This window comes from Taudactylus pleione, unplaced genomic scaffold, assembly GCF_031769625.1.
Source record: "Taudactylus pleione unplaced genomic scaffold, aTauple2 ptg000885l, whole genome shotgun sequence".
In the NCBI taxonomy this organism is placed as follows: domain Eukaryota; kingdom Metazoa; phylum Chordata; class Amphibia; order Anura; family Myobatrachidae; genus Taudactylus; species Taudactylus pleione.
In genome coordinates, this window is record NW_028285286.1 from 1,889,320 (window position 1) to 1,902,325 (window position 13,006).

General features: G+C 45.5%; 1 protein-coding gene across 1 annotated transcript in view; it reads right to left on the reverse strand.

Annotated features, from left to right (window-relative positions):
• ITFG1 (integrin alpha FG-GAP repeat containing 1) overlaps positions 1–13,006 on the reverse strand; it is a 270,576-nt gene that overhangs the window by 219,177 nt on the left and 38,393 nt on the right. The window contains exon 6 of the mRNA XM_088458986.1: positions 82–176. Coding sequence (XP_088315112.1) covers positions 82–176 — 95 coding nt within the window. The remainder of the gene's footprint in view (positions 1–81; positions 177–13,006) is intronic.

Genomic DNA, 13,006 nt, shown 5'->3' on the forward strand with positions numbered 1-13,006 from the left:
GAGGACACACCTGTATATACATGTATGCACCAATCAATACAGGAGGCTTCACGTCTGTCTTATGGTATGAGACTTACTTACCAGCAGTAAAATCTCCTGTTAGGTCTATAAACGCGTGGGAGTGAGGCGCAAACATCTCACGTGTTGTATTCAGAGTCGCTGTTACAAGTAGGGTCCTAGAAAAGAAAACAATGATTCAGAATGTGAATATTCCCTTTCCTGTATTCTCACCCATCTTCCAGTACTTAATATGCACCGCTAACCGTGTTCATTCTAGCACCCTGCACCAGTCACAACCCCGTGCAGTTCCTCTTTCCTGCCTGGGGTGTCGCCCTCTGCTCTGGTGCTTCTAGCAGACTCAGCTGATGCAACAACCTGCTGATATACAGCCCAGTGTGTGCTAGAAGCACCAGATCAGAGAGTGACACCGCAGGCAGGAGAGAGGAACTGCTCGGGTTGTGGCCGATGCAGGGTGCTAGAATGAACACTAGAACATTAAGCTCCTCATGTTGTATAGTGCCTGGTACGGACTGTAATTATTTCTCTGCTCATTTCGAAATCCCAATCGTACAATTTTTGCTTAAAAAAATTGTAACACCAAATCTCTAAATTAAACGTTGCAGAATATGATTTTATCTAATGAGGTTCATAATAATAAACATCTGTACGGGAAGGTTTTATGACCATTGCTGAGAGTGGAGAAAACAAATGTGTTTTTTTATTTTTTTATTTTAGACATTACACATTATAGGGGTGTGATAACAATTCCCACCTCCAGTGCACCCCATCTCATTTATCAGATATTGGTTTAGGAGCAAACATGAAGTTCGTGTCCCTGTAGATTAGATTGTGAGCTCTTCTCTCATGTGCTTTTCCTTCCCTCACTAATACCATCATCTCCCCCATGCCAGCAACGGCACCAAACCTTTGGGTTCTGCCATCCTGCTGCTTATCTGTGTATTAGATAACAAAAAAAGAAAGCAAGCAGCGCTAATCATGGCAAAATGCACAACAATATATCTCACAATTAAATAGTATTTATTACAAATAAATGTATAAAAGATTTTAAAAATCAATCCACACCTGGATGTGGATCTTAAACCTATCAAGGACTTATCAAGAACCTACTATCACGCTTGAACCAGGACTGGACTTCAAAACTTACCATCGCTACTCCAAAATTTGGGACATTTTTTAATTTGCCAAATATAAAGGACTCTACCAACAAGACAACGCTTACTGGTGAGGAATTTACAACCCCCCATTAATATTGGGATAACAACCACTATTGAATACGGGACTGTTCCTCCAGCGGTGTGGAATTGGGAGACCTAGTACATGGCCTATACTCCAGCATGCTTACATGCCATTTTATTCTAGCGAGTAGTATTATTTTAGTCCAACCTATAAATTAGGAACAAGTGTATGCATCATTGGTTCTTGTACTATGTATTTTAATATTGATTTTTAAAATCTTTTATACATTTATTTGTAATAAATACTATTTAATTGTGAGATATACAGTCAGGTCCATAAATATTGGGACATTGACAGAATTTTCATATTTTGGCCTCTATTCACCACCACAATGGCTTTGAAATGAAACAAACAAGATGTGATTTACCTGCAGACTGTCAGATTTAATTTGAGGGTAACTACATCCAAATCGGGTGAACGGTGTAGGAATTACACCGGTTTCTATATGTGTCTCCCACTTTTTAAGGGGCCAAAAGTAATGGGACTATCAACTCAAAAGCTATTTCATGGACAGGTGTGGGCTATTCCCTCGTTATATCATTATCAATTAAGCAGGTAAAAGGTCTGGAGTTGATTCTAGGTGTGACATTTGCATTTGGAATCAGTTGCTGTCGACTCTCAATATGAGATCCAAAGAGCTGTCACTATCAGTGAAGCAAGCCATCATTAGGCTGAAAAATCAAAACAAACCCATCAGAGAGATAGCAAAAACATTAGGTGTGGCCAAATCAACTGTTTGGAACATTCTTAAAACGAAAGAACGCACTGGAGAGCTCAGCAACACCAAAAGACCCGGAAGACCACGGAAAATAACTGTGGTGGATGACAGAAGAATTATATCCCTGGTGAAGAAAAACCCCTTCACAACAGTTGGCCAAATCAAGAACACTCTCCAGGAGGTAGGTGTATATGTGTCAAAGTCAACAATCAAGAGAAGAAGACTTCACAAGAGTTAATATAGAGGGTTCACCACAAGATGTAAACCATTGGTGAGCCACAAAAACAGGAAGACCAGATTAGAGTTTGCCAAACAACATCTAAAAAAGCCATTACAGTTCTGGAACATCCTATGGACAGATGAGACAAAGATCAACTTGTACCAGAGTGATGGGAAGAGAAGAGAAGGAAAGGAACTGCTCATGATCCAAAACATACCACCTCATCAGTGAAGCATGGTGGTGGTAGTGTCGTGGCGTGGGCATGTATGGCTGCCAATGGAACTGGTTCCATTGTATTTATTGATGATGTGACTGCTGACAAAAGCAGCAGAATGAATTCTGAAGTGTTTCGGGCAATATTATATGCTCATATTCAGTCAAATGCTTCAGAACTCATTGGACGGCGCTTCACAGTTCAGATGGACAATGACCCGAAGCATACTGCAAAAGCAACCAAAGAGTTTTTTAAGGCTAGAAAGTGGAATGTTATGCAATGGCCAAGTCAATCCCCTGACATGAATCCGATTGAGCATGCATTTCACTTGATGAAGACAAAACTGAAGGGAAAATGCCCCAAGAACAAGCAGGAACTGAAGACATTTGCAGTAGAGGCCTGGCAGAGCATCACCAGGGATGAAACCCAGCGTCTGGTGATGTCTATGCGTTCCAGACTTCAGGCTCTAATTGCCTGCAAAGGATTTGCAACAAAGTATTAAAAAGTGAAAGTTAGATTTAGGATGTTTAGTTTGTCCCATTACTTTTGGCCCCTTAAAAAGTGGGAGGCACATATAGAAACCGTTGTAATTCCTACACCGTTCACCTGATTTGGATGTAATTACCCTCAAATTAAATCTGAAAGTCTGCAGATAAAGCACATCTTGTATGTTTCATTTCAAAGCCATTGTGGTGGTGAATAGAGGCCAAAATATGAAAATTCTGTCAATGTCCCAATATTTATGGACCTGACTGTATTGTTGTGCATTTTGCCATTATTAGCGCTGCTTGCTTTCTTTTTTGATATCTATCTGTATGTGGAGTTGACTCCTCCCATTTAACAGCAGCTGCTTTTTAGAACAACATCCCTTAATAGCGCCCGAATGCACCTTATTGATATCTGTGTATTAGGGCTGAGGCTGCAGCAACGTTTATAAACCTTGTCCTGCAATGTTCTGTACTGTTTTGTGTTTGTTCTGTTCCTGTTTATGTACTGTACGTTGTAAGGCTCTGCAGACCCCTTGTGGCGTCATAAATAAAGGATAATGATAATTAGAGTCTCTCTAGCACCAACATAAGCGCAATGGTCCCATAGAAGGAAATAATCACTGTTAACATTATGGCTATATTGTACTAGTTTACCAGACCTTTCCCTATGGTTCTTTTAAATGAAGGTTATAAGGATGACTTTATAGCGAAGGAGGCGAGTATCTGCGCTGTTTCCTAAAATTAAAGCTTTATACAATATAAAGCACAGGGATCTCAGGTGCACTTGGAAAAGGCACTATTTACTGAAATACTTTATAACAGAAGACTTGTATCCATGCACGGGAGATACCTAAAGGATCAGGTGTTATCATGGCTAGAACAGAACAGATGTCGCCCCGCCTGGGATGGGCATGGGGATGGTGAGGAAAGACGGTCACCTGGGAATAACCAAACAGATGACCCTTCTGACTTTATACATTAGAGGGTTTATATGTCCTATGATGGCAGCCAGCCTCTACATAGGGAGGCGTAAGACGGAAGCCCTTATCACGCGCTCCTTCACCCTGGCAAAGAGGGTGAACGCTCCACCCGTCACCTGACAGCGCTTAAGCTCAGAAGACGCAGAATGTAACGACTTCTTGGTGTAATCGCTCCCATGTGATTTGGGAGCAGTGTCTCCACTTCACTTCAATATACCAGCGCAGAAGAGCGCTTATTGGCGGTCCCCCGTCTGTGACTTCATCCAAATGCCGCTACAGAGCCCTTCCCTGGTGCACATCCGTGCGTCCGAATGTGCAAGCGCTGAGACGCCCGCTGTCAATGTCTGCAGACGCTGAAACGCAGATGGGGGCGTCTTTACACTATGGCAGGGCAGTTTCCCCGAACGAGTATGGCCTCCTATGTGAGCGGAGGAGCGTCTGTACACAACCGTTTTCAGAGACGCACCCTGTGCGCACACTGACTGTACGCATGCGCAGAAGAAAAAATATCACTTCACCGCGCCCGGCACCAGCACTGCGCGTGCGACATAGAATCCGTCTCTATGTACTCGCAGGACCATGCTCACTGTGCACCTGATGAACTTCCTGTGACATCATTAAGCTGCCAGCTTGCAGTACATTGGCTCTGAAAGACCACATGACATCAGCCTCTTATTTAAAGAACTCTTAAGACATTTAACAGACACAGAAACGGACGGGCAAAGCTTCATAGCTAGTTTGTCTCAATATTATAATGTCTGTTAGTAACTATAGCTTGTAGTAAGAATTAAGCTCACTCTGTACTATTAATGTTACATTTTACAAAGCTGTATGATAGCTTTAAAATACAAACCATACACAATTTTAGCAAGAAAAAATAAATAAAAATAAAACAAAAACACGGTGCTCTCTCTTCATCCCGACGCAGTGTAACGCTCGTCCCGCATAATGAGCCGATAATGAACAGCTTCTAATGTTCATTTATAGGACGTCAAGAATGAGACGTCCCTTCCGGCAAAAACACTTCTTGAAGAGGCTGCATGAGCGGATTTGATTTATGCTCATGCAGCCTCTGATTTCAAAAACGCTTCATGCGGTAAATGTCCCATCAATCCTGGAAAAGCTCGAGGAATCGACCGCGAGTACAACAAAGCTCCGAGAAAGACAACACGAGAGAGGGAACAGGCGGAACCGCTGATAGAAAGCGATAAGACTCGGTCTGCATCAACTGAATGAATTTTCATTAGAATATATTACCCAGCCTGGAAGAGACAGAGACAAATGTGACAGCTACATAGACGCGGTAATCTGCGCCAGAGCAGTCAGACAGGAATAAGTACTAATGTTATGTTTTAACGCATTAAAGCAGGGGGAAGGCTTAAGGTTGTGTTTCCTCAGTTCACATAACAATCGTCAGCACTAAGACATCGCTGAGGTACGCCGTGCCTCATGCCTCCTGATTTCTACTATTTGCTAGTGAATGGATAGGACGCTGTTCCATGGATTCTGGTCCAGCCCGTACATGATCTCCTCTATTACATTACACCACAGCGATGTCACTAGCTCCTAGTCACCTGAAAAGATGCGTCCTCAGAAATATCACCTTAGTCAGCAGAACAGAGGCTTCTGCTACATGGGCAAATGGAGACTTAAAGAGAAAAAAGAAGCAAGCAAGAGACTGTGGGCCCGATTCATTAAGGATCGCAACCGCGAACGCAGATTGGCACCGCAGTGCGCGTGTGTGAGTTAGCTTTGCGATCGCACTGCGATCACCTATGCTGATAAGAACCCATCGCAGAGTGAGTGACAGGCTGTGAGCGTTTTCCTGGTGGAGAAGGGGGAATGGTTGGGGAAACTCAGGCTTGCCTGTCCATTTGAATGCCGTTGCAAAATTAGCCACTGCGACGGCATACGCAGCTTGAGTACTCACTGCGTGCCACGAGGTTAGCAATTTCTGAGTAAAGTCTGGCCTGTTGTAACTGTGTGTGAGGGGCCGATGTTACTCGATGTTCCCGATGTATTTACAGGACTGCAAGGTATTATGGATGTGAGATAGCAGTAGTCGGCGTCTCTATGCTGTGGCTGATGTTACAGATGTATACACAGGACTGTGAGGCATTACGGATGTGAGATAGCAGTAGTGGGCGTCTCTATGCTGGCTGAGCTGTGGCTGATGTTACAGATGTATACACAGGACTGTGAGGTATTACAGATGTGAGATAGCAGTAGTGGGCGTCTGTATGCTGGCTGAGCTGTGGCTGAAGTTACAGATGTATACACAGGACTGTGAGGTATTACAGATGTGAGATAGCAGTAGTGGGCGTCTCTATGCTGGCTGTGCTGTGGCTGATGTTACAGATGTATACACAGGACTGGGAGGCATTACGGATGTGAGATAGCAGTAGTGGGCGTCTCTATGCTGGCTGAGCTGTGGCTGATGTTACAGATGTATACACAGGACTGAGGTATTACAGATGTGAGATAGCAGTAGTGGGTGTCTCTATGCTGGCTGTGCTGTGGCTGATGTTACAGATGTATACGCAGGACTGTGAGGTATTACAGATGTGAGATAGCAGTAGTGGGTGTCTCTATGCTGGCTGTGCTGTGGCTGATGTTACAGATGTATACACAGGACTGTGAGGTATTACGGATGTGAGATAGCAGTAGTGGGCGTCTCTATGCTGGCTGAGCTGTGGCTGATGTTACAGATGTATACACAGGACTGTGAGGTATTACAGATGTGAGATAGCAGTAGTGGGCGTCTCTATGCTGGCTGTGCTGTGGCTGATGTTACAGATGTATACACAGGACTGTGAGGTAATACAGATGTGAGATAGCAGTAGGGGGTGTCTCTATGCTGGATGAGCTGTGGCTGATGTTACAGATGTATACACAGGACTGTGAGGTATTACAGAAGTGAGATAGCAGTAGTGGGTGTCTCTATGCTGGCAGTGCTGTGGCTGATGTTACAGATGTATACACAGGACTGTGAGGTATTACGGATGTGAGATAGCAGTAGTGGGCGTCTCTATGCTGGCTGAGCTGTGGCTGATGTTACAGATGTATTTACAGGACTGTGAGGTATTACAGATGTGAGATAGCAGTAGTGGGTGTCTCTATGCTGGCTGTGCTGTGGCTGATGTTACAGATGTATACACAGGACTGTGAGGTATTACGGATGTGAGATAGCAGTAGTGGGTGTCTCTATGCTGGCTGAGCTGTGGCTGATGTTACAGATGTATACACAGGACTGTGAGGTATTACAGATGTGAGAAAGCATTAGTGGGTGTCTATGCTGGCTGAGCTGTGGCTGATGTTACAGATGTATACACAGGACTGTGAGGTATTACAGATGTGAGATAGCAGTAGTGGGTGTCTCTATGCTGGCTGTGCCGTGGCTGATGTTACAGATGTATACACAGGACTGTGAGGTATTACAGATGTGAGATAGCAGTAGTGGGTGTCTCTATGCTGGCTGTGCTGTGGCTGATGTTACAGATGTATACACAGGACTGTGAGGTATTACAGATGTGAGATAGCAGTAGTGGGAGTCTATGCTGGCTGTGCTGTGGCTGATGTTACAGATGTATACACAGGACTGTGAGGTATTACAGATGTGAGATAGCAGTAGTGGGCGTCTCTATGCTGGCTGAGCTGTGGCTGATGTTACAGATGTATACACAGGACTGTGAGGTATTACAGATGTGAGATAGCAGTAGTGGGTGTCTCTATGCTGGCTGTGCTGTGGCTGATGTTACTGATGTATACACAGGACTGTGAGGTATTACAGATGTGAGATAGCAGTAGTGGGCGTCTCTATGCTGGCTGAGCTGTGGCTGATGTTACAGATGTATACACAAAACTGAGGTATTACAGATGTGAGATAGCAGTAGTGGGTGTCTCTATGCTGGCTGAGCTGTGGCTGATGTTACAGATGTATACACAGGACTGTGAGGTATTACAGATGTAAGATAGCAGTAGTGGGCGTCTCTATGCTGGCTGTGCTGTGGCTGTTGTTACAGATATATACACAGGACTGTGAGGTATTACAGAGGTGAGATAGCAGTAGTGGGCGTCTCTATGCTGGCTGTGCTGTGGCTGTTGTTACAGATATATACACAGGACTGTGAGGTATTACAGATGTGAAATAGCAGTAGTGGGTGTCTCTATGCTGGCTGAGCTGTGACTGATGTTACAGATGTATACACAGGACTGTGAGGTATTACGGATGTGAGATAGCGGTAGTTGGCATCTCTATGCTGGCTATGCGACGGCATTGCAAACGCATTCATTCGAATATTTTCGCAGCAGGTCTGCAAGCGTATTCGCAACTGCGATCCGTAGTAAGTCAGGCCCTGTAATCTTTACCTTCTTTCCTTTCAGGACAGCTCTGCACACTGCCATATTTCTGTTAAAGTCTGTCCCTCGACTTCCTAACAGCAAAGCATCAACATTTAATCATTAATCCCACGCAAAAACGTATCTGTCAGATTAGGGGTAGGCAATGTGCGCCCCACACCTGCTGTGAAACTACACATCCCAGCATGCCCTGCCAAAACACTACCATGCTCTAAGAGAAAAACTGTGGCAGGCCATGCTGGGATGTGTAGTGATACACGTTGCCGACCCCTGTGCTACATCACAAAATGGGCAAGTTACCACCCAGAGGAGAGGTTAGTAATGGGTAGGGACGGGGGCTGTACACATTGGCATTGAGAGGCCGGACTGTTGGCAGAACAAGTGTGTTAGAAGGCAGGGACTGACCCCGGTTGCCCTGTGGTAGGGGCAGTAAAAATAAGCATAGGATGACAAATGCAGGGACTGCAGAGGGACTGATTGAAGGTACCTGAGTGGCTGCACAGAGGTGCTGCAGGGTAATTCCTGGGGGGAATATACAGACGTCTTACAGTACAGTGGTGGGGGCTGCACACAGAAGGGTAAGAGAGGGGGGAGCATGATTTTTACAGGGCAGGACAAGGAATTCATTTATCAGGAAGAATTATTTGGCCTCCTCTGACGGGAGGGGAAAAAGTAGGAAAGTAGGAAAGTTATTATTTTTTTAGTACAAAAACAGACTTGTAATAATTACTATATGCAGAATGCGCATTCATACGGATCAGCTAATAAATCACCCCGTTATATCCTCCATCGTAACCCACCAGGGAAAGAACTTATCACGGCTGCAGCTTTAAGTCAGAGGTTCCGTGTAACGGGGAGGAGAGCGGCGGGATTCCATCCTGGGAGATCTCATTGACTTCTCATATTTTAATCGACTGCACTCAACGTGGCGGTAACGAGAAGAACAATAGCCCAGGGGAAATATGGAAGACACTACACATTGCGAGTAAGCACAGGCTCCGCGGACGCCGTATACATTATGCAAGAGCTGTCAAAGGACTGCAAGCACCTACAGCGAGAGGCACATAAGCGCTCGCCAAGATATGCTGCCGTACATAAATAGATTTGCTCCAATTCATTAAGGGTGACAAGCAACTTGCTAAACCTCTTCTACCAAAACAACGGGCTGACTGCCAGGAACTGCTGGGGGGAAATGTCTTCTGCACAAAAAGACTCGCACTACACAGACACGTGCGATTATTATTCTATGTAACAGGGGCCTGGCGGCACAGCCTCTAATGGTCGCAAGATTTGCAGCATGACAAAACGACAATAAATGTTACAATATATATATATATATATATATATAAATATATATACACACACACATACATACATATATACATATATATACACACACACATACACACTTAGGGGCAGAGTCAATTCTACATGGTTTAACGCCCTGGAGTTATTCAATTATCAGGCAATTTCCCAAGGCTGTAAAACCGCGGCTAGCCCTCGTCAGCCCATAGATTCGGGTTAAGGGGTCTATTTACTAAGCCTTGCAATGAGATAAAGTGGACGGAGATAAAGTACCAGCCAACCAGCTCCTGGCATTTTTCAAACACAGCCTGTGGCTTGACAGTTAGGAGCTGATTGGTTGGTACTTTGTCTAGTTGTCATCTGGGCAGCTAACTTGCTAATGCACACAAGAGAGAGGACTCATGGGAGCGCAGTGGGCGTGTATATAGACTTCCGTGCTATTATAAGTGCGTATGACGATGGGAAGCCCGTTTCTGCCGGATCTTTTGAGCACGGGGTAGGTGAAACCAGCCAGAAACCAGCCATGGCGAGTGTAGCTGTGCACAAGAAAACAGTGGGTGGTGCCGCTATGCGCATGTGGGTGCTCGTGTTAGCGGAACGTAGTAACGTAGCTTGTCGCACCTCAGGCCCGGGGGCCGTATAAGGCCCCCGGAATAATTTGGTCTGGCCCTCTGAGCTTTTTTCTGCTAGCCTCATCTGTCTAGCAGGGTGCTTAGAATGGCAGTGCCATCTGGAGTGTCCTTAGGACACTTCAGACGGTCACACCTCTGCCCTTATAGCTCCCTGCAGCATCTTCAGGATGCTCCGGGCATTGCTGCAGAGATAGAGGGGTATATTTACTAAAGTGCAGGATTATAGAAATGGAGATCTTGCCCATAGCAACCAACCAGATTCTATTTATTAATGTAGCACATTCTAAAGATAATCTATAGAATCTGATTGGTTGCTGTGGGCAACAAATGAACTTTAGCAAATATACCCCAGAGTCTTTGTCACTCGAGTGAACATGTGGAGAGCTCAAACATGGCGCCCTGCGCCGACAGACGCCCTTTGTCCATACATCTGTATATACCGGGCAGAGACCATGGGAGCGAGAACTATACCATCAGCACTCCAGCCAAGGTTCCCGAGTACACTGACCAGGTAATACAGACAGGACCACACAAATGCCGGGACATCGATTAAAACTCCTGCGCCAGAAAAGAAGCGCAGAACTTGCTGCAGGCGCTATGAGTATATCGGACATTAAACAGTCACAAATGTGGGCTGTTCAGTGGCAAACGAATGACATATTTAACAAAAATCTGACATTATAGACAAAGAAGGGGAACATGGAACAACCACACAGGCCAGCATCAGGAGGCCCCTTACACAGGATAGCACACAGGCGCTATCTAACGTCTCCCTGTACATGTCACGCAGGGAAGGGAACGCTGTTCTCAGGCATAGAGCGGTATCCAATTAGCACCGAACATTGTTCGGGCGCTAATTGACCCCCGCGATTGGCGAAAAACTGGAATTTTTCGCCGATTATCCCCGTTCAAAATAATAGGATAGTTCTCCCGAAAACACAAAGGTGCACCGATAAGCTCGCGGACCTATGTGTTTTCGCCTTTTTTCAGGTGAAAAAAATGGCAGTTATCGTGGATTCTTTTTCGGGTCCTGAAACCCCCCCCCCACGATAACGGCTCACGTCAGGCCGACTTCGGGGCTAATTGGATAGCCCCAGGCGTGGTAAATAGCAGCGGTAATTTACAGTGGCCAATTGGATACCCCCCATAAATGGATGACTTATCACAGACTGCACTCCTAAACGATCAGGCTGCTGAGATATGGGAAGGACTTATGTACGCAATTATTGATGATATCACATTGTATACAGATAGAAAATACAAAATCCAACAATAAATAACTAGGTTAGCCTACAAGTGTGGTAGGGATTCGCCATGTTGGTAATAGAGCAATCCTAAAAGAGAGAGAGAGATAAAATCCTCTCACAGACAGCGTCCCACTATTAGCCAGGTTTATTACACGTCTGCGATGCTAACACATGCCCCATATCATACATATTATATGTGTACAAACATTGCTTAGTGACTCATTATAGCAAGTATAAGAATTAATTTATTAAATCGATCGCCACAGATAGCAGAACCATAACATTCCATGCCTGGGACCCCTGCGGGTCAGAAGCCCCCTCCCCGGCTGGCACATGCGAATCACACCCTGGAAACGGAATGCAAAGTTCCGCATACTGTATACAGCTGGTCTATTCCGTTGCATGCAAAGCTTCTATAGGCGAATCACTATATATTTAGTGCAGTGTACACTATGTAGACAAAAGTGATTGGACAGCAAATAGATCATCGAGATGTTATTGGTGTCAGTACTTTGCAGGCCCACCACGTGCAGTGATTACTGCAGACGCCCTTCTCGGCACACTGCCCACAAGTCCTTGGACAGCTGCAGGCGGTATGTTTTGCCATTATTCTGCCTTATGTACAGTGAGCAACTGTGACACTGAGGAAGGTCTAGTCGGCCTAGAACGCAAACGTTGCTGCAATTCATCCCAGAGGTTCTCAGTGGGGTTAAGATCTGGACACCGAGTTGGCCAGTCCATCCAGGTTACCGAATATTCTGTATACCAGTCCAGCGTCACCCTGGAAACATGACAGGTGGATTTGTCGTCCTGATAAAATATGAGATATGGTAAGAACTTACCCTTGTTATCTCTATTTCTACGAAGTCCATAGGGTTCCACAGGATACCTTGGGGTATAGGTGTGACGTCAGTCGCAGGGCACCAAAGAGTTAAGCTTTCAGCCTCCCAGGATGCACTAGGTCCCCCTCCTATACCCCGCCCCCGGGCCAAGGCACCTCAGTTAGTTACCAAGCCATAGGCCGGAGGAGGAGAAGGAAGAGAGAGAACAAAGATCTGGACACATACAAGAATCACATTCTCACCAGAGGGAGACGGAAAACCGGTGACCAGAGCAAAGCCCATCTGCAGCACAGGTGCGACAGGGCGGGAGTCCTGTGGAACCCTATGGACTTCGTAGAAATAGAGATAACAAGGGTAAGTTCTTACCATATCTCATATTTTCTACTTCAGGGTCCATAGGGTATCCACAGGATACCTTGGGGATGTCCCAAAGCAGTATCCTTTAAGGGTGGGGACGCTCCTGTGCAGAAAGGAGAATCCGCCGCCCGAAGGAAGCATCCCGAGAGGCGAAGGTGTCAAACCTGTAATACCTCACGAAGGTATGGACAGAAGACCACGTAGCAGCCTTGCAGATCTGAACTGCCGAGGCACCACGTCGAGCTGCCCACGAAGGACCCACAGACCTAGTGGAATGAGCCTTCAGAGAAGGAGGGACCGGTAGGCCTTCATGAAGATAAGCTTCAGAAATAGCCATACGGATCCAGGCTGCCAAAGTTTGCTTTGAAGCAGGCCAACCCTTTTTAC